General features: G+C 46.6%; 1 protein-coding gene across 4 annotated transcripts in view; it reads right to left on the reverse strand.

Moving 5' to 3' along the window:
* The window catches only part of EML2 (EMAP like 2), a 511,359-nt gene that overhangs the window by 116,475 nt on the left and 372,059 nt on the right, over positions 1–22,825 (reverse strand). For all 4 annotated transcript variants that reach the window (XM_069644710.1, XM_069644712.1, XM_069644711.1 and 1 more), the window contains 4 exons: positions 18,984–19,053; positions 18,788–18,898; positions 17,716–17,811; positions 13,170–13,304 (listed from right to left, as the gene is read on the reverse strand). In XM_069644710.1, coding sequence (XP_069500811.1) covers positions 13,170–13,304; positions 17,716–17,811; positions 18,788–18,898; positions 18,984–19,053 — 412 coding nt within the window. The remainder of the gene's footprint in view (positions 1–13,169; positions 13,305–17,715; positions 17,812–18,787; positions 18,899–18,983; positions 19,054–22,825) is intronic.

Raw genomic sequence — 22,825 nt, forward strand, 5'->3', positions numbered from 1 at the left:
GCATCCAGTTTTGGTCCGGAAAGTTGTAGGCCAAAGACGTTTTAGTAGTCACCTGTGATTTTGTATGTAATCCTAAAGTTAGGCCCTCCACTTGTATATTTACACCGTAATTACCTTTGGCAACAACTATTTTCCCTGAAGAGCACTGCCTTGCTTGACATATCCAGAGAATTAATCTATTCTACCAAGGTGAAAGCCACCCCCTTTGGGATTAGAGAAGGGAGCCCACTAAACTTAACACCCCTAGGGGACAGGGCAAGCGGGATCCCACTCCCCCTATGAGGGCAAGGAATCCCAAATAAGGGATTGTAGTCATCCTCCCTCAGTTGAAGAGCCTCAAGTGTTGGTTGGCTGTATGGGGGACTGATTGCACATTTTTGGGAGTTGCGACTCCACTCTGTGCTCACCACTTATTATTTAGAGTCAATTCTTGGCTGTCACAGTCAGGCTAAACTAAGGTATTCCCAAACCTCATTTAATAATGTATATGATTATCGACCCACAGCCAGCGCCAACGCCTCCAATGTCAATGAAGATACACTTAGATTACTAGTAGTAAGAAGGTAATCTTGTTTATTGAATCGCCCCTTAGCGACACATGTTTTGACCAGTCAGTCTTTCTCAAACCAGGGCTAGATTCATGGTTCATAAAAACACATATTCCAAGATTATAACAGAAATCAAAACAATAATTAGTCATTATTCTAGTGCAGAAAATATACAATTTGATTAATAAGAAAAATTGTTTATAGATCGTGCAAACAGAAGCCCGAGATTCAGGGATGGGAATAGGGAGGGATGACCAGGTAAGAAAAGTATTATATAAAGAAACATAATTAGTTTAAATTAGCAATTGATTCCAAGTTGTACAAGCGTACACTAAATCACCCTACCGTGCACTGCCTTGCTATTTAAAATTCATAACCAAAATGCTATGTGAAACTTGTCCATTAAGATATCACTAGTGATACAGTAGTTATTACACTCCAAGCTCCTATTCCAATTGTGCTAATTCATCAAGCAATATTCTTCCTTGTTATCAGTTGAAAACTTTACGTTACACCCATGTGTACCATTTTACAAACACATGCAGCCTAGTACTGTTAGCTAACACATACCTTAAATCTGATGCTCACGGTTATAACCCTCCAATGGGTATAGCTTGTCCACTCCTAATCTTGTGAATCCAATTCCACCATTAGCCAAATGATAAAAAACAGGAATAATAACTTCCAATACAAATGCACTTGTATGGTCACTGAGCTAATAATCAATAATTTCCTACTGCCAAAGTTCAATTAAACATTGATAATTCTAAACCAAAAAATTGAATACTCATGTGGTCATAGTTCGAAGTAGCGATATGTAACAAGATGGTGCCACCTTTTACATTGTCACACATATATGCGAAGTATGGCGTTCTATAAACGTGGTTGTAGACCCTACCGAGTGGGAATAACAGGTTATTTGGCAATATTCATTCTCGGTAGAGGAGCTGCCAGACCTTTGTACTTCTGGTGTTGGCTCCCAGAAATTCAGTTCCAGTGAGGCTGAACAACCCAGTACAGGGCTGCTTTTACAGGCGATGTTTACAGGATCCGGTGCCAAGAGGCTTGAACCCTGAGCCAACAAACTCCATGATCGAAAAGAAGAGCAAGAGCAAGAGCAATAGATGTTCACACAATGGAGCCATTTGAGCCAGCCATGAAAATACTGGCAAAGAAGGCCAGAGGAAGGTGAAGGAACCCATGAAGTCCGACTCTGGTGGCTTGGTACACAAAGGTGGCCAGCCCAGGAAGAATGGATTGAGGCAAACCAGGATGACCCAAGGAGCATATGGGTATCCCACTACCCTTCCAGGCAACAGCAGCTACCTGCAGCAAGGTGGGAGATATTGGAAGAAACTGGGCAGAAGCAGTAAATAGGCCTGGAGACAGTCCCAGCATGGAATGCTCAACCCAAAATGAAGTCAGGAGAAGGATGCATGATGCCAACCTAGACCTCTGGTATGTGCCAAAACACTGCACCTACCCAATAGAGCCAGAAGAGGGCCCATAAATGCACAAACAGTAGGAATCTATGGGAGCCTCCTCAAGCACGTCAGCAGACCCACTTCTTCCAAAATCCAGCAACAATAGAGGGAGCTTGCAGGGGCAGGGAAGACCCTCAAGTACCACTACTCTTAAAAGTTGGTGAGGGCCATCACCAAAAATTTAAGAGAGGGGGCTAGGGAGAAAGAGTCCAGTTGGCCAACCGTTCTGGTTACCCTGTAGAGCTGCCACTCTGTTGAGACCACCCCCAGGATATAGCCCAGAGACTTAGACGGTTCTAAAAATTGGTTAGAACGAATATCGAGGCAGCCATGTGGACTTGAAATGAGACATGTGACCGAACTACCAAGTTAAGACTACCCCATGGTTGCCCTGAAAAAAAGACTCGAGGAGAAGTTCATCTGGCCGCCAAAAAGTAGGTTGTAGGTCCGAAAAAAACAAAAATATATGGGTGGGGGAAATTTGAGAGGTTCTAGAAAGTGGGCCTTCAATGTCCAAAACAGGAGCTCTGTCTAACAATGCCCATTTCCAAAGCAAAAAAGGCATTCAACCAGCAGAGAAGACCCCTACAATGTAAAAGGACCGCATCAGATCCCACACCACTGACGATGCATTATAGAGCTTGGCAAGTATTTCAGAATTCTGTAATTAAACACTAGCTTGGGTTGGTTAAGAGAGCAACTTTTAGGTCCTTTGAATCTTAAAATGTTAGCACTGGGTTCAATGCCTCAACCTCTCATGAGAAATTAGAACACAACCATGATGTTCTCCACATTGCCTAAAGGATATTAGCAATGTACGATTATCCCAGATTTCACCATGTTAACAATAAGCATCACCCATCTCACACCTGCTAGGGGATAGGCTTGTTCAGCTGGAACCACATTAGTAATATGCTTCACATTGCTTGCCCATCGTAGCAATTTACTTAATTCTGCTATATGGGGTTGGAATAAACTCTACTCCGCTCAACTCAGGTAGTTAAGATTTTATAGACCCTGCCCGAGAGCAATACCATGAGCCATGTGCCCTAAAGACAACATTAAAGGTCTAAGTTACAGAGAGGGTGTTAAACATGGTTTAGAGGACCATAACTCGTGGTACAGCCCGATAACCTTATCCATAAAGCAATTAGAAGCTGTGGCAAATATGGAGGCTTTAACAATTTCCAGGAACCTCCAGACCATGCATCTCCCCACCTCTCTCCCACTCTCTCTGCTCATCTCGCCCCCCAGCCTATGCTGGATGGCAATCTATGCACAACAGCTCCCTTTACATTCATTCTACTCATCTATACATGGCCTTGTGCCCACTTCCCTCACTGAATGCATCTCACTGTAATCGCCCTCACAAACTCTTTGACTCTTCACAACCCATCAGTCCTCCGCCCACTCTACCTATTCAAGCGTTCACTCTTTCCCTACTTGACCCACTCCTCTGCATGCTCTCTCCCGGTCATTAAACCCCATTTTAAACAAGGCTCAAACTACCTTCTAGCAATGGAAAAAACATCCCAATATCCTAGTTAAACTAACCTCCCAACCCACTGCTCCTGCATTCTGCCCTCAGAGTAATCAATGTGTTTGTATATATGTCCCATTATTGCTTAAAATTCTGGAACGCTTTGCCTATTCCCCCAAGTCCAACAATTCCTAGAACACCACCACTTCTTGGGAATCAAGAGAGTCTGGCTTCTGCCCCAGACACAGCATAGGAACAGCTCTACTCTGCCTCAAAATCCAGCTTGACAGCATCCAGGATTCAGATAATTTAGCCATTCTTCAACTCTCAGCAGCGTTTGACCGAGTAGGCCATGGCAAGCTATGCCAGCACCTTAGCTCACATTTCCACTTCTCCACTGATGCCATCACCCGGGTCAAGTCTTTCCTTAGTGAGCATACCTCAATAGTCTTCATTAGGAATTCAGCAGCTGACCATGTCCCAATTGGTGTCTCCCAAGGTTCCTGCTCATCACCCACCCTTTACAAAACCTACACTAAAACCCTTATTTGACACCCTTGACATCATCTACACTAATTTTGTTGACAACACCCAAATCCTAATCCCCATCACTGGCGACCACACAGAGGACACGGCTACCATCAACAGGGTGTACACACTATTCAAAACTGGATGGCCACTCACAACCCTTGCCACAATGACGACAAAACAGAACTACTTATCGTAGTTCCGCCCCACCGCCTCAAAAATCTTGACACAATCTATTCTTCATTTCCCCATCGATGGCACGGCAATACAAGTCCTCAAGCAGGTTCAAACTTGAGGGGGGGTCTACCTAGATGCAGAGCTAGCTATGAATAAGCACATACATGCCCCAGCCTCTTCCACTGCATATACCTCCAAACCCATCTCCTTGAGTAGACAATTTCTCTCACTGAGTAACTGCCTCACATTTGCAAGAGCACATATTCTTAGCAAACTGAACTATTGTAATACACTCCTCATGGGTACGTCTGCAACTAAACTTGCTAAGCTCCAACTCTTCTAAAATAAAGTGTTGTGCACAGCATTGTCTTACCACGGTCTGACCACATCTTGTCAACATGGAGAGAAGCCCATTGGCTGCCCATCAAAGCCTGCCTCAAATTTCAAAACATGGACTATTGATCACTGCTGTTTCCACAAAGGAGCCCCTCTCTTTTTTTTTTAACAACTTTATTTATATTTGCACACAGATTATACACATACATTGGTGACAGTCATTTAGTAGTTGTACAACTTAAACCAATTAGCTTACATCTGTGGTTGGGCACTCCCGTTCTGTTAATTCTGCCAAATATTAATTATACCTTGCCCATATGTTCCTAGGTTTGGATGGGGGCAACACAGAGTCAATATACAGTTCGTCATTATCGTTAGCCCACATCATGTCTTTGTTCCAGTCATCCTTGGTCGGCGGTTGAACATTCTTCCACCTCATCAATATGGCCCTTTTGGCGATCAATAGACTCAAATTAAACAATCCACGCCACGTTGGGTTCATTTTTTCGCACTGCCCCCAGCATGCATATTCGCGGAGACCATTCCATCGGTTGATCTGCCATCTTATCCAGAGCTCTGCAGTCCTCCGACCAGTATGGTTTCAGTTCTGTACAGTCCCATAACATGAAATATGTTTGCATTTTCACTGTGGCATCTGGGGCAGGCGCCGGGCATGGTGGGGCATATTTTCTTAAGCTTTGTCGTGGAATAATGCGTCCTATGTGTCATCTTATAGTGAATCAGCTTAAATCTTGAAATGCTTAGTTAGTGAACATATCTGGGACCATTCTTGATCTATCAGTTGCCCCAGATCGTTCTCCCACCTGCCCTTGGCTGCGTGGATCACCATCGGTCGTGTCTGTACTATAATTCTATACAAAGCAGAGGTTGTTATTTTCTGAGTCCCCCCCCTGTGTACATGTAGCCTAGTGCCATATTGATTTCAGGTTCATTCGGGAATGATGGAAACATATGGCGTGTGATGGCTGCCACTTGGTCATATTGTTGCTTATACGCATTCGTGTTTCCCACTATATCTTTGATGTCTTCCCAAGGTATAAAGTGTTTTTCCGGGAATAGCTGTCGCCATTGCCATTGTTTAACACCTCTGGTGGTCCAGTGCATTGCTACTTCACTCTCATTGGATAGGGGTGTATGTGGGTCGCACCAGATAGACATGCTTGGATGGTATAATTTACTAGCTTCGAAAATGTCAGCAATTTTAGACCATGCCGTGATCGTGACCTTTGTTGGGCTTATCGTGTTGTAGTGCTTGGGAGTAGGCCTAGTCAACCTTTGTAATGCCAACACCTCTTCGCGCTCCCCTGAGGAGGGGCTGGGGGGCCTGGGTTGATGAAGGACGTGGCCCAGCCCGCAGCGTAGTGTGCCTGCGCAGCGAGGTAGTATAATTCCATGTCAGGTGCCATCAGCCCACCCTTGGGGTACGTGTCGGACAGGGCCCTCCAGCTTAATCTAGGATGTCCACTCCAAACGAAAGCTATGCAGGCATTATTAATTTTAGAAAACAGAGCGTGGCCAGGCCACACTGGTACTGTACTAAAAAGGTAGAAGAGTTTCAGAAGTATTATCATTTTAATCAGCGCTATCCTCCCCATCAATGATATGGGTAGGGCGCTCCATCGCTTCATTTTGATGCATAGTGCTTCTGCCAGAGTACTGTAGTTCAAGGAGGGGAACAATTGAGCCGTCCTAGCTATGCGAGCACCTAGATATGATGTGGACCGGGCTCCATATGAGGCCATGCAGGTTTCGGTGCTGAACTGTGTTGTCAGTCAGCGGGAATATCTCCGATTTGTTGGGGTTAAGGCGTAAGCCTGAGTATTCGCCAAACTTTTCCACCTCCGCTAGGACCTTACTGAGTGTGCGGTCAGGATATTTTATTTTTAATTCCGCAACACCCCGAAGAGAAAGGGCCAGAAAACTGTGTCAAAAGATGTCCGCATATCAAGGGAGACCGCTATTCCTTGGGTCTCGGGGGGTGGGGGGGCTATTGTGGCAATGATTTGGTGGCATTGTCTTATATTAGTTGCTGTGGACCTGCCCGTTATAAACCCTGCTTGATCCTCGTGTACCATATATGGAATCAACGGTGTGAGTCTAAGGGCTAGAATCTTCGCTAAGATCTTAGCATCTGTGTTTAAGGATAATGGTCGATACGACCCGCATTCCTTGGGGGGTTTCCCTGCCTTAAGCAGGAGTGTAATTATTGCCTCTCTTGTGGTTTCTGGGAGCTCCCCTTTTTGTATTGTCTCCATCCACACGGCATGTAGTCTGGGTGCTAATAAAGGACTAAATACTTTATAGAACTCGGCTCCCAACCCGTCCGTGCCCAGCGATTTCCCATTGGGGAGTGCTTTTATTGCTTCAATAATTTCAGTGATGGGTTCCTCCAATGATTCTCTAGTGGCTTCTGCTACAAGGGTTGTGGGTACTCGGGAGAGATCATGTTCCATTTCGGGTTCCGTGATAGTGCTCTGTGGGGAGTATAAGTCTTCGTAGCATGCGTAAAATGCATCTTTCAGTTTCATCTGGTCAGTGGTTACTGTACCATCCGCCGTAAGTATGCAGGGAATGATCGTGGGGCCCCTTTCACCACGAACGGTTCTGGCCAATAACCTCCCAGGACGTTCCTCCTCCCCGTATCTACGCGCCGCAGCAGGTCTATCGAAGTATCTGACCTCCTGATCTGCTTTCATGTATTCCTCAAGCCTGGTATTGATTTCTGAGCTGAGTTGTGGTGACGAAGTGAGCACATATTGGGATTGCAGGGCTGCTATTTGTGTCTCTAATCGGGATAGTCTACCCCTAATATCTTTCAGGATTCCTCCTACGGATATCGACTGACCCCTGATGCATACTTTAAACGCCTGCCATAGAGTAGCCTGGGTTGAGACCGAATTTTCGTTTATATCAAAATATTCTTGTATGTATGGTTCCATTGTATTTTTGTAAACCAGGTCTCTTACTGTTGCCGGCTTAAATCTCCATGGTGGACGGTCATTAGACCTGTCGGGAATTCTCAGTGTTAATTGTATCGGGGAGTGGTCCGAGTAGGTCCTAGGGTGAATGCGGGAGTCTGTGACCCATGCCATGCTACCCGTATCTATTAGCCATAAGTCTATTCTGGAATGCATGTCATGAACCAAGGAGTAGTATGTGTATTCTCTCATTGCCGGGTGAAGTGTCCTCCACGCATCCCTCAGATTCAGGTGCGACATATGTGCGAGTATTGACTGCGCTGCTTTGGTTAATGTTCTGGATTGGGCCGATGTGCGATCGAGTTGTAGATTTAAAATAGTATTAAAGTCCCCCCCGCACATCACATGAGCCGTTGGAAAGCTCGCTAATTTCTCAAAGAGCGAGGAATAGAAGTCTGGTTGGTCAGTATTTGGACTATATATATTAAGGAAGACTATTTCCTTATCGTAGAGATTACCATGTAGCAATACATATATCCCTTCCGGATCAGATTCCACTTTTATAAATTGGTACGACAACGTTTTATGTAGCAGTATTGCAACACATCTAGCCCGACTGGAGTATGTTGTGAAATACTGGAAAGCCCCCCAGTTAGGTATCAATTGTTCGGCCTATCTGGGTCCCATATGCGTCTCTCGCAGGAAGATAATCTTAGCTGATTGCCTGTTGAGATATGCCATAATCTTCCTTTTCTTCATCTTGGAGCCGAGGCCCCTTAAATTCAAACTTAACACATTGATATCGTCCCTGCCTTTTTTACCCATTGTCTATGAGGTAGTTGCTTATGGTTGTGCACCAATAATCATCCGTTGCCTGCTTTAGCGCCTTCGTGTTTACCACCAGTGTGCTTTTTCTTTTATCAACCTCCATTGCATAACAAACCCCAACATTCCCCCATTGTCCCCACTCCCCCTCACAGTTCCCCGAACTTCAACTGTGCAGTCAAATGTCCACCCATTCCCTCCCATCAATGTCTTAAGCACCCGCTACGGGGGGGGGGGGGGGGGTGCGGTGCTTCCAGTGCCCGTGACGATAACAAGTCTGAGTGTCATTTCCGGTTCTATCGCGTTGCTCTCACTCGTGATGTCTAGGGTCATTGGTGTCTACGCGTTTGAAGATTGCATTTCGTTGCTCCCAGACGTGGGATTCCATAGGGAGCCTATCCCGTTGCTATTCATCTCGCTTCATTAGCATGTTAGCAATGATGTGGCCCACAACTTACTTGATAGTCATCACCTAGGATTGTTCACTGTTCGGGGGGGATGTGTGTTTCTACAAAGTTCGCAGCCTCCTCAGGGAAAGTGAAGAAATATGACTTATTCTGATGTTGGATTTTAAGTCTAGCGGGATAGAGCATTGCATACTGCACTTGCCGGTCGCGAAGCATCTTCTTGACCCCAGTAAAGAGCTTTCTTTCCTGTTGGACTGCCAATGCGAAGTCTGGGTAGATACGTATGACATTAGCCTCCCATCCTAACTCCTGTTTCTCTCTGGAGGTTCTTAAAATCAGATCCCTGTCTCTGTAGTTTAATATGCGTGCAATGATTGGTCTAGGATATGCCCCTGGCTTGGGCTTCGGGGCCAATGACCTGTGTGCCCTTTCCACTATGAACATCGGAGGACCAACCCGGATCCCCTAGTAACATGCGCAGAAGGTCTTCGACCGCTTTCTCCATCGTCCCTTTGATAGCATCTTCCGGGACCCAATAATGTGAATATTGTTTCTGCGGGACCTCGCTTCTAAGTCCTCACATTTGGATTTCACGGTTCCCAACTCAATGGCCATAGTAGAGACTGTTTTTCAGAGTTTTCAAGGCATCCTCTGTTCCCGATATCCTCGTTTCAGCCTCTGTCATGCGGGAGGTAGTCTTGTCGAGTTGTGTCTTTATGGAGGCAGCACTCGCTGTGATTCCATCTAATTGGTCTGAGTGCTGTGAAACCCTGCTGCATGACACGAAGACTGCCTCGGGGTCCATCATTGTGGCTGGAGGGGTTTATTTTTCCTGTGTGGACATTTCCTCTTTGACTTCGGGAGCCATGTCTTTTTGCATTGTGGTCGTAAATTTGTCCATAGTGCCTCTGCTCTTTTTGGGGCCACAATTCTTGGGCATCATACTGTTCAAACGAGTTCTCTGCAAAGGTTACTGCGAAGGCGCCCCCCCCCCGGTTGCCTTTTGGGTGGGATGTCGGGGCTGTCGTGGGACTCAGCAGTTGAGGCTTCGGCCTATCTTATGGTCAAATTTAAGTGTATCCTGCGCTGTCGTCGCACTCTTCCAAGGATCTAGTCCCAGCACACGGCGACGTGCTATAGGAGCGGTTAGTGGCTATGGACACCACCTTCTCGTCTTGTTCTTGCAGCTGCTCAGGAGGAGGTCTGTGGTCACGGAGGATTGTATCCAGCTGGTGCCCCGTCTGGTGGTTCTGGCCGTAGTTCCCTTGGGAGAGGGGAAGGGACCTTGCCTTCCTCAGCCCGTTGTCCTTCGTGTCACTCCCACGCCAGATCGCTGCTGCGCCCCCTTTTTCTGTTGGGGGGGGGCCGTGTGGTGAGGTACTGGCTCCCATACATCCCCCAAATGCGTAATGTGGATACTGAGGATTTAGCTGTTGCCCTAATCGCCACTTGGGTTGTGTAGCTGGGGGGCCACTTATGTTCACCAGTGTCACTGCTGCAAGTCTGTGGTCTTTTCCAATACTCAGTCACCATGCGGCCCGAGGGGGTTGGTGGGGGGAGCGTGGGCTTCAGTTAGTGCAGTTTATGCTGAGTAGATCAGCGTTTCAAAGGGCCCAGCCAGGCCGACCGGGGTGTGCTGCTTTTTTGGCCCGGAGGCCACGTGTAGGAAGGAGGGCGCCGTGTCCCAGTCCAGCTGAGTTAAGGTATTTACTCCCCCCGTTGCTTAGGAGTATTAGTTTTTGTCCTCTCCGCGGCTTTAAGGACACTGCGTGATCTGCCTGTTGTACGGCAGAGGAGGGTGCGTGTGCCGGCAGGGAGGGCGGGTCCGTCTTACCTTCACCGGGCCGGAACGAAGCAGGGTCAGGAGTCTGCTCCTAACCCGCTGCCGTAAGGATGTCTGGGTCCGCAGGCGCTCCAAGATGTTCGGAGCGCCCACGCCCCCCCTCCCCATGAATCCGGATCGGCTGCTCTTCCTCCCGCACCGCTCGCATTAGCCCAGCGCCGGGATCCTCCCCGCAATCCTCGGCCGCCGGGCCTCGCTCAGTACCGGAGTCCAGCTGGGCTCGTATCTCGGGAAGCCTTTCACCGTCAGTTTTCAATTTTCTTGTGGGTCTTCTATGGACTTTATTGCGCGTTCCACCCGAGTTACATAAAGAACCGGAAAGAGAACAAGCATTTATCTCTGCTTACGGCCCTGGAAACTGCCAGAGCTTACACAGGATCCGCCATTTTCTCCTGTGCCATTTTCTCCTGTGCGCAACAGCACCCTCAAAGGAGCCCCTCTCTACCGGAATAGTATTGCCAAGAGACAGCATGGGCACCCACTGTGTTCATCCAGCAACATCTTGCTCGTCACTCCATGCTTCAAAAATAGAGCAGGAGGCGTAATCTTCTGCGTTACAGCCCCCTCCCTTGAATTGCCTACCCACAAACATCAGAAAATAACATTCCTACCCTACCTTCAAGAAACGTCTGAAAACGTGGCTGTTCAACAAATACGATTAAAACATGCCTGAAACATGCCTCCAAGCACGACACCTGGTACGACTCCGAACTTGCAGCCTTGAAACGCAAGTGCAGAGCTGCGGAACAGAAGTGGCAGACATCAGGCTCACCCTCTGACAAACTGGCCTGTTGCCTGCTCCAAAGGCAATACCAACTCTCTATACGCTCCAAGAAAAGGATCCCACATCCAGGGTCACATCTATACTGCATCCAACAACACGGCTGAACTCAAATCTGCAGAAAATAGCCAACCCTTCTGCAGTCTACTCCTCACCTCTTCCCTCCCAGGCCCTCTGAAATGCACTGGTCACACACTTCACTGCAAAAACTCAGGACATCCTGAGCACACTTGCATCCCTCTCATCCCCTCCCCCACCCCCTGACTCCTATGGCCTCCCACCCCCCCCTCTGCCTTATGACCTCACAGCACCCCCTTTATATCCTATCACACCTGATGAGGTCACCAGAGTTGTCCTCTCCATGAAGGTCTCCTCCAAACAAGCCTCCCCTGTTTCTCCATAACCATCAAGGACAATATTGGCTCTCTTGCTCCGGCACTTGCAGATTTCTGCAATCACTCTTTTGCTACTGGATCTTTCCCCTCCTCCATCAAGCACTCCCTTTGGCGCCCCTCCTGAAAGACAACCTTCTGCATACCTGTTTTGTCCAGCCAACTACTGCCTCAGATCTATCACCCCCTTCCTTGGGAAACTCTTGGAGAAGCTGGTCTTCTCCCAACTGACCCAGCACACTAAACATGGTGGCCTACCAGACCATCAATCTGGATTCTGAGCATCCAGAGGCATGGAAACTGCTCTTCTGAACACCCGTGAGGAACTGCTCACGTCTCTTGACTCCAGCTGTTCATTCCACTTGTCCTGGGCACTTTAGTTTGAATAAAACAACCAGTCTGTATGTTAGCCTTAGTCTGCATCAACTCTTCCCTCCTCTTCTTCGTCTAAGTACTTGAGGCTTCATGGGAGGTGAAGTCCATCGATGCAATTGGATTTGCATTATGATGTTGTTCAAAAACATGTCAGAAACAGAAGAGGTTTTTGGGTGTTATGAATGCTTGAGGTATGCGTGGAGTTTTGGCTAGAGTGACTGAAAGGACAGGGTTTCGGATTTTTACAATAGGGGGGGGGTCTGTGGGGTGACAACCCATCAAGAACTTGGGTATTATAGGGGATTTCTTCAGGGAGAAGGGAGGAAAACTGTCTCATCCAATGGAGTCATCCCCTCCTCCCGGTAGATGTCCCCCTCCCATGTGATCCTCCCTCATATAGCCACCCTTAGAGTCAGGAGCAGGAAGCGACTGCCGTCCTCTCGCCACATGGCAGGAGGGCACCACTAGGGAATCAGTGAGGAGTCCATCGGATTCACCACATTTGTAAGACATTTCTGCTGGAAATGACATCAAGTTCTTTCATGTGATTTGAGAGGGAATTGCCTGCGGCTGTCTTTTTTGTTTAAATACATCAATCTGCCTGAGGGGGGGATGCATGTAAACGGCTGTGACTGAGGCTTTCTTCAACATCTGATCGGAGCCTGCAAGGGAGGAGACACGGGACCTTGGGAATCAGCTGAAGTGGGGAGTGCATGGCAATCGCAGGTATGTGGGCAGGGGGTAAAGGGGACATGGAGGAAGCAGTTTGTTAGGGCAGCAGCTGAGAAAGGGAAAGAAGGGTTGCAGCAGGGAGTGTGGGTTGAATGTTGTGCATTGAACAACATGTGGGCAATCAAGAATTGCAATGCTATACCAGAGCATATAGCCTGCAAAATGGTCCAATTTGCGAGCTGCCTCAACGTTCCAAGGCTTATCACGTTCTTTAAATCATAGCAGGACAGCAAGATGATTTCACCCATAAAAGAAGCAAAAGATCAAGCCAACCCTACCGAGTATCACCAAGTACGTAGCCCCTTCCAGAGACTAGGCTTACCTCAAATATCCCCTGCCGCTTGCTCAGCACTCCCCCTTCTAGTGTCCAGAAGTAGACGTTGGACTTTCCGCAGGTGAGGACCAGGTTGGGCTCCGTGGGGTGAAAGGTTGCAGAAAGCACAGAGTCGGTGGAGCACTGAATGATACAATTAGAAAAGAAGTTTGTTAAAACCATACAGCTGAAAATGCATGTATTTTAGCATCAAAATTGCATTTTATGCTCCAGTTGATCTCTAGGTCATCTGAATGGCGTCATGGATTTATGAAACATCTCAGACTACGGTCCTTACAAAGAACGTTTGCTTCTCTACTGTATAGTTTTATTGTTCACATCTCGTCGTCCTGCTGAAAAAGGGATCAGCTGGGATCTTCTCAGTGACCCCATACTTTGAGCAAGAAGGACAGCAGTCAATAGGAACAGCTGGTGTCTGTTCCATCATGCGGCAGCTCTTTCAACTTTATTGCATAGGGGAACCAGAACACAATTGCAGGTGAAGATCTTCAGTCTGCCCTTTCAGTGTCGGCCAGTTGAGGATGTCATGTGGGAGAGGATCAGGGACCCGAGCCTGTTAAAGATGGTGCGGGGGGGGGTGCAGGTAGTGGGGGGGAGGGGGCTGTGCTGGGGGAACCCACTTTATCCCTGGGGCAGGATGCCTACCAGGGTCTTTGCCTGAGTCCGTCCAGCATCGAAGGTAGGGTGTGGGAGTTGGTGAGGGCCCTGGTCTCTGCCCCTCCATACAGGTGCACAGCTACAAATGTAGAGTACCGCTTTTGATCACCCCATGACTGCTGTACAAAATGCCGGCCTGTATTTTCTCGCCTGATTTTCATGACCGTGGAAGTCCTTGCGGCAGAAAAAGGGACATACAGCTTAACAGGGAGAGAACTGTAATCTTACTTTGTTTGTGGCAGGCCGTCATTGTTGCAGCCGGTGGACCCTCTATTGAAAAGGAGGCTGGGCTTTCATGTGCTTTTGTGGTTTCCCATTTTTTGTAATCCGGCACCTGGGGTAGAGCAAGGTAGATATTGGCCTGGGGAACCAGCTGGGAAAGAGGGCCAATTTGAGGGTATATGAGGGGTAGGACAGGCAAAGGAGTGTGTTGTTCGGGGGAGGGTTAAGAGAGACGGTGGGGTGCGAGATAAGAGCAAGGATGGTGAAGCAGAGATTGGAAAAGGATTACAGAGTGTGTGCGCAAAGTGAGGTATTGGTTGGTGAGAAACAGGTTACTCGTGTGTGAGAGTGCATATATGGTGAGTGACTGAGGTTATGTGCAAGAGTAGGGGAGTACGTGACTGAAAGGTGAAAGAGAGGTAAAGGCAGGTGACTGGAACAGAAGGAGGGTTGGAGTGCAGTGGAAGGAGAATGTAGTAGGGAGTAGTGTAGGTAGTGGGAGTAGAGTGTAGGGGGAGAGGGAGAATGACAGTAGGCACAAGGCAGAAGAACATCAGAGGGACAGAGAGTGGAAGAGTTAGAGAGTGGGAGGAGGGGAAGAGAGTGGAAGAAAAGCAAATCAGGGCGGACATTATGAGAGCATGGGAGGTAAAGACCAAGGGATCGCTGGGCGATTGGAAGGCACCACTTCCTGATATTCTTAGTGTGACATACTAGGTTAAGATCGACCTAGAAGGCCCTGGAGCAAGTAGGAGATATATGGCAGTGGCCTCTAGGCCCTCACCACTACCCAGCTAGACGACATTAAACAGTAGGAGTAATCCCATCTCTAGTGACCACCTTGGGATTTATGGAAGTCTGGGCAAGGGTGGAGGGTATCCCAGTGGAAGGTGAGGAGAGAGGGGGGGGGATAGCTCTTCGGTGGACCCTATTAAAAACACTTGAACCCTCTTCGAGAGTTGGTGTTTTTTTAGGCCATCTGTGACACGCCACTTAGTGTCACGTCACTCAAACTTGCACCTGAATTTGAATTTAAGTATTATAGCTGTAATTTGCCGATATATAACTTGAAAATGAGACACAGAGGATTGAAAAATAAACCAAATGAGGGGTTGCAAATGACTTTGGCAAGACTTGACACTTCAATAGTATTAAGTGATGGAAAGCTTGACCTTGCAAGGGACCAGATACAGAGGTAGAACTCAAAAGCTAGGAGTGGATCTCAAGCCTGCTGTGCCTAGCGACCCAAGCTACATCTCACAGACAACACCCAGTGAGGCCACAACATGTTGTGAGTTTGTGGTCTCGTGCTTAAGGGACGTGACCTATTAGTTCAGGCTGGACTGCACCTTTTCAGTAGGACCAATGCCAGATTGTCCGTCTCCCCCCCACCCCCTTCTGTAATGATATGGCAGGCTGAAGAATGGCGAGTAGGGTTTCCCAGAGCAGTTTCCAGTGGTTAAGATTAATTCATAAAAGGTCAGCTATTGACCTTCTGTTTTGCAGACGTCAAACTCTACCACAACAGGTGTATCTGTCCAGTAAATTGTGAACTTTTGAGTTTGAGAGAGTAATTTTCATTCTGAGCTGGAGTATTTACTAGCATTCATACCAACCAGCTTTTGCGTCAGTGATCGATTATCAGCCTTTCTAGATGCTGCTATTTTAGGATTTCTCCAATGGTCGGTTTTTCTCACAGGTTCTTTCATCAGGTTCTGATTGTTCCTCAGCCTAAAACTGAGCTTCCCTCAGTCTTCTGACATCTTGATTAGCAGCACTCTCTGATGATCAGATAAAATTATTAAGGGCGGATTTGCTGGTCAATGCAACAGGGGATCATAAAGATAGCAAAATGTGGATGGCTTGCTTCTATGCACAAGAGGTGCCTGCTCAAGTTTTATAGGAATACAGAGGTTGTGACCGAGAATGGCTGAAACGATTACATGGAATTATAATAAAGTGGTTACAGGAGGGGCAGAAAGTAATTAATACACTGTGGCGTTATGGAATAGGGGGTTAACGGGCTGAGAAAAGTGAGGGCTGTTAACGAGGGTTCCAGCCCGTTACCCCCCCCCCTTGGAATGGGGATTTTCCCCCCTCCCCCTTGGAACCTGGGCTTAACGCCATTAGCACACCGGATTGCCTCGGGCGTCCCGTTCAATGACTGAAAATATTGTTCATGTGGAGCCCCTCTTCCCTTTCCATGTCAGCAGGAGAAGCTGGGAAGCTGCAGCAGCTGCCTGCGCCACTGCAACAAACCTGTAAGGGGGGGTTGGAAATGGTAGAACAAAAACAAAGAAATAAGGGGAAGGAGGGTGGGATGGCCAGGGGAACCAGTTGCGTATAACATCTTTTCATCAACGGATGGAATTTCGATGTTTCTTTTTATGAGTATTTTTACCGAACAAAATCTAAATACATAGGGGGGGTGGGATTGGGAAAGTGTAAATAAGGGAGGGTTATTGGGAATAGATTAAAAAAAATGGATGGGGGTTGAACCCCCCAAAAATAAACTTTTTTTTCAGTGCAAAATACTAGTTAAAAACCCATCGAAGTTCCGACCGTCGATGAAATGACATAACCACCAGCCGTCAGGCGGCTTGTAACATGGGCTGAGATTGTAGGTGTCAGCCCACATTTCTAGCCACCCGATTGACTGGTTCCCCTTGCCGGGTGCTAATAAGGTGGATTTTGAGCAAGTGTGGGTTTGGCCTAGATGGCATACATGCTTTTACGACAATGGCCCCCCATTCAATTGTGCTCCTTGAGCTGTAGACTTAAATGTATCTGATGAATCCCAAGGTTAAGTGAGGAATGCGGATGGTGTAAGGTCTTTGTTGGGAGTCTGTTCCGTCTTATTCAAAATATCTGGTTAACATTTGTCCAGGTAATGAATTGAGGCATTTGATTAACTGAAGTAAACAGACAAATAATTTAGATCTTGGGGGAAGAACAAGCCTTTCTTTATTGATGGTCACTGCAAGAAAGCAAACGACCAATCAAATGGTTGAATGAAGAAATGCATAACCCCCCCGCCCCCCCAGCTTGAGAGTTGCTCACAGGAGGGTGTCAAAGTGTGCGAGAAAACCTTTGCTCATAAAGACAACTGGAGCTACAACACGCACGTGAATCTGAAGAATGTGTTGGGGGTACATTAGAGATACATTGAGTTGGACTGCTTGCTCGTGGGGTGTCAGTTGTAGCAAAGGACAGAAAGAGCTTTTTGGTCACACTACTGGATTTTAATCTTCTATTCTCTGTACAACACCAAGGTTATTGGTAAAGAGAAGATGGAGTATGAGAAAACTCAGACCACCCTAAAAGTCTGTTTAAATGGAAATAAATGGTATAGATAAATAAGTGTTCCCCCTTTCTCCCATGTAATGGGAAATTGACCAGTGCAAGGGAAGCTCCAATTGAATGACTGTCTAAACGATATGTATTGGGCTCGTAATTCTGAAGGAAAAGGAAAAAGGCTGGCACCGGCCTCATTAAGATCAACTCTCTGCTGCCTTGCCAGGGCCAGTCATACATGAACAATACCTTCAACTATGTGCAGACAACTTATCTCAGATTGGTTATATTAGACCGAAAACAGACAAAGAAAGCAGAGCAGCGAGGTGTTGAGCTGGTGTCCGCTGCCACAGTGTCCTACCTTCACATCGGAGAGCTTCTGTTCCTTCTGCCAGTCCCACACAGAAAGGATGTGGTCATTTGAATCATCAACGGCACACAGGTGACCCCCTCCATTCTGAGAAATAAGCACAAGACAAGGGGATTTGTGAAACAGTAATGTTAGCGGCCCTCTGCACCCATTAGAGCGGGTAGATTCATGGATAATGCTGGCGGAAAGGAATGGGTAAACTGCTCTACTTCGAAAGGTCTGTCCTCTGCCAGCAGTCAGCAAGTCCTGCCAGTACCAGCCTTGGGTGCTTTAAAGACGGATTTAAAAACAGTGGAAATTGAGTGACAACGTTTGTCTGCTCAGCACAATCTTTCCAATTGTGTTCCTTGAGAAGTGCTCCCTTGCAGTTATAGTAGAAGGCCTTGCATTTTAGGAAAAGTTGGGGCAATCATTAACAGCTTTGAAAAAGGAAGGTACTGAAACACCCAGGATACTGAAGTGATTACACTGGGCCCGGTAAAGGAGCCGCAACGAGAGCCATAGACAGCAGTGTGTGCTTGCTGCCTCCTGTAGGGGTACAAGGACGGGCAGTGTAGCCATCCCACATCACCCGACTGCTCCTAGAAAGGCTCTTTTCTTTAGCCGTTTCCATGGTGGGTGGTAGCAAAGGAGCACGTATCAGGGGTTGATCGAGCGGGATGGGGAATTTGGAGAAACACACAATGCTGCAGTTTCAAAGTGCTCTTATAGGAGGCGCTAAGAAAAGCAGGTCAAGTATTAAGCACAACATGCCAGGGTTGGCAGCCATCACCCCAGGTCGATACCAGGTAACACTTGGGCAAGCAACGGTCTCATCGTTCGCTGTGCCAATTACTATTGAAACCAAGGAGGTCCATGGGTAAGCACCACCAATGGACAAACAAAACACCAAGTGTAAAGTACAGTGGGAGGGGAAACTTCCTATAAGTGATGAGAGGATGACAATCAGGAAATGTGGAAGGAGACTTTCCAAGGACATCTTTTAGAGGTCTTTCAGCATTTTTTCAAATCTCCTATTTTGGGGTAAATGAGGGAAACCGAGGGGAATGCGTGCAGTACTCACAGTTTTGGAGAATCCCACACAGGTGACAGCTCGGTCAAAGGCCCCCAACCCAAGCACGTGCAGTGTGTTCAGGCTGACCGAGTCCCATACGCGCACATGAGGAGGTAGAGGCTGTATAGATGGATGAGAGAGAGAAGTGAATGACAAAAAAGCATGAGGGAGAACAGAGGAGACAAAAAAGTCTAACACGCTTTACCTTTCCATCCTGGGTAGTTCCCGCTACCTGCCCTGTCGCTATGGTGACCATGTCTGGGTGGACTGCAAGGCTGCAAAATGGTTGAAGGGAGCAGACAAAATGGCAGGAAACGCACAAGGGAAATAAAATACAAATTTATGAAGTGAACCAGCGCAAAAACTTTGCTTCTAAATATCAGAACAAGGGAAAAAAAAGAAAAGAAAGACATGACACAGAGGTGAAGACACTGCTAAGCAGGGACAGTTGTACTATATCCCACTATGGGAACAAGGCAGATTTCCACCAGTTGGCAAACCACTCTCCACAACTCAGCCTACCTATAGTTATGCCCAGGCCTGAGCTACAGGGACAAGCATTGTGTGCACTCAACCCCACATTCAAATGTATGCCAACCATCCATCCTGTTCACTGCAAAGGCGTCAAACGTCTGTTCATCCAAGGTCCGCAACATAGAAACTGATGGGCTGTTTGCCAGTTTGGGAACTGGTGTCACAACAGATCTAGGGTGTATTGGCACTGCTGGGGAAATAATAATGTTAACACTACAAAATGCATTTGTTCTACGTTGTTGAGCAAAGGTATATTGAGAAGGGTCTTGATAAGGACAGGCGGTTGCAGAGGAGCATCTCCTAGGCGTTTTGGGTGGCATGCTAGTGTTTCTATGTTGGAGGACGCATTGAGAGCGCCTGCGTCAGTCTGTTTGCTCCGAGCCCAACCGATTCAAATACTACCTGTAGGTGACAAAGTCCTCTCCAAGGGCAATGTGCTGCAGTTTGTTGCAGTGGAGCAGCGGCTGCCAGCGATTACCCAGCCCTGATGTAATTAAGCAACAAGGAGCGCACTTGTTTAACCTCGATTTACGCATTTTTAATTGATTCAGTTTAATTGCAAAATGTAAGAAAATGAGAAGTCCAAAACATACAATCTATGTAGAAAAGGATGTGAAATTAAAAGCAATGTGTGGAGTTCCACGGCTTGCGCAGCAGAACACAGAACAAATCTGGAAAAGTCAAGAAGGAACTACTAGAACTCAATGAGCAGATGTTTCACGGGGTATCATCAATAATTACTTGAATCAAGTTTGTAAGAGTGAAAAAATAATGATGTCTGGACAATCTATACCAAAGTTTGTAAGTTTGTAAGAGTGAAAAAATAATGATGTCTGGACAATCTATACCAAACGTTAATGAAATAGAAAATGACTCATTATGAGAAGTATGTTACAGTCTCCAGCGTGAAGCGGTTACTCCTCTAGGAATATTTGACCAAATTAGTATAGCACTGACGCACACAGAAGGGAATGGCGATATAGCAACCAGTTCTGATAATAGTCCTCTTAGAAGCAGACCTCCGACAAGCCTCGATGAGATACTAGAACAAGATAATGAAAAGCTTAATTATGAACATGTGGGTTGAGAATAATGAGGAAACTACATTATCAGCCACTCCAGAGATCACGAGCAAGAGGATGGAAGACTCAAATAGATCCAAGGAGTGACTGTTCGGGCCAAAACCAATTTTAACGAATCGAAGCAGCAATATCTACAACACTCCCGCTTTCTTGAGTGCTTTCAATCTAGTATTAAAGGTTCTGGTTAAGCCGTACGACAAGCCTGCTGACGAAAAGCAACAAGGTATCACATTGGAATCTATAAACCCTATATCTAGCTCGTTAGTGACAAATAGAATTATTCAGAACAAGTTGTCAAAATAGACAGAACTATTTCTGATAGTGTGGGAAAACACCGATTACCAGCAATCAAACCATTATGATCGCAAGGAAACAGAACCTAGACAAGAAACATCAGTAATGAACGCTGTAATTTCCAATTGCTTTCAGAGAGAAGCAACGCAAGCAAGGTCGGATAACATTAAAAATAGTCAACAGGATAACGAACACTGACTGAGAAAACAAATGGGCACATTGGGACAGAGGAAACTGCAATTGGGCAACAAGGACATGGTACAGAGGAAAAACAAAATGGAAGAAAAGCTCCAACCAGAGGCTGGAAGGCAAAAGAGATACGAAGCCAAAACCTGACTTTCTCTACACCCGTCTGAAATGGTACCTTTACTGGAAGACGAGGAATGAAATGTAACAGTGATAAGCAAAGCTAAAAGGAACAGAGGATGTTTAAAGAAAAACAGGAAGCCATACCAGTACAGAAAAGGAGGTGGATAAGGGGGGACGGCTTTGCATGGAGTTAAGATTATGGATTAAAAATGAGAAGTCTCACTGTGTTATTCAAACAGACTAACACACGTAACAAATTCGGGAATCGTTGACGGGGACAATACTGACACAAATGGGCTAGATATGTTATCTGCGAGTGAGAGGCTCAATATCCAGATAGAAAACTGTTAGGAGGGCTTTCCAAAGTCAAGCCACGGGGTAGGACTTTGAGAAGATAACTTGGTTCAACAAGCTTGTCTACACCAAAGTTTAAGTTCAAATCAGCAAGCCTGATCTGTCAGGCTGATCTAAGGAGGGGCCGAGGGACTGTGAAAAGTACAGAAATACTCAAATGTATTCCACTATCACAGGCTACAATGGAGAAGCCCACTGTGGGTGATGAAGATGTAGTCGTCCACCGTGAAACTCAACAGATGCTCCGAAAACCATGCATGCACACAAAAAACAAATAAACACCCTCATGTTCGAGGCAAAGTGTCTGCTGGAGATCCCTATGAAACTATTCTGCTCTGCCCCAGGCAAGGCTGATGCCACAGAGAAACGGGGCTATCCTGGCAAACGCTTTTTGGTACCACCCATTGAGGAGAAAGTAGGAGAATGAAGGGAGAGGCAAATTGTAGAGTTACTCTTCAAATGGAATAGCCTCACGGCATAGCCACCCGTTCAGAAGCTCTTCACCATCATGTGGAATGGAACCACTTACTCCAAAGAAAGAGCGAGTTGATTGGTACAATTCCAAGGCACGTGGAGGACGGCTCATTCTTAAGGTTGGCACCAGAGGATGGGGCATTGTGTGCAATTGGGAGATAGGTTTGATGAAAGTACCTTCTGGTCTTCCTTCTGCTACAAGCCAATGCGTGAAGATGGAGTTGGCCAACGTGAAAACGTACAAGTCAAGAGAGCAAACATGGTCTCCGAAATACTACACATCAAAATTCCAGAAACAAGACACAGTGAACCGAAGACTACGACTGAAAACACCGACAAGGACAGGACAGCTCAAAACTGCATGGCTAGTGCACACTACCTGCAAATCATAAAGTCTATCATCATTCAGAAGATTCAGAAGTTACATAGAAAAAGAAAACCGTCTCTGGGATTTCCTGGTCTCCATAGAACTGACAAAAAGGGAAGTTGTGGCTCAGACGGTGAAATGCAAGACGCCAACTGTCTAGACAGAGCCCAGAGATTTCTCAAGGCCAATTCTGAGACAAGATCATAAAAGAAGGGATCTGGGTGCAGAATAATTAACGCTAGTAACGGTCTATGCATCCCACCCTCTGCCAACAGAGAAGGCAACTAGCCATGAACAGCCACTGCTGGGGAGAACCACTGCTATAGCTGCAGCCACACACCCCCAAGGTTAGAAACCAAAAGGTAGATAACGTGAAATAATGTGTTGTTGCCGTGAATCTCATCAGTTGGCTTCCAAATAACTTCTCTCAGGAGAAACGATGGAACATCAGGTCTCGTGGGGAAAGCAGAACTGTTTGTCAAACTGGCTAGTGCAGTGGGGGGAAATACTTCTGATTTGACATCGTTTTATAGTGGAAAGGCAAAGGATGCAACACTCAAGCAGTACTGGCAGAGTCTATTGGCATGGCTTGTTTAACGTTTTTTCTTTCTTTTTTTTTTATGTGCAACATTG

Source organism: Ambystoma mexicanum, chromosome 2p, assembly GCF_040938575.1.
Source record: "Ambystoma mexicanum isolate Mex_15411 chromosome 2p, UKY_AmexF1_1, whole genome shotgun sequence".
Lineage (NCBI taxonomy): Eukaryota > Metazoa > Chordata > Amphibia > Caudata > Ambystomatidae > Ambystoma > Ambystoma mexicanum.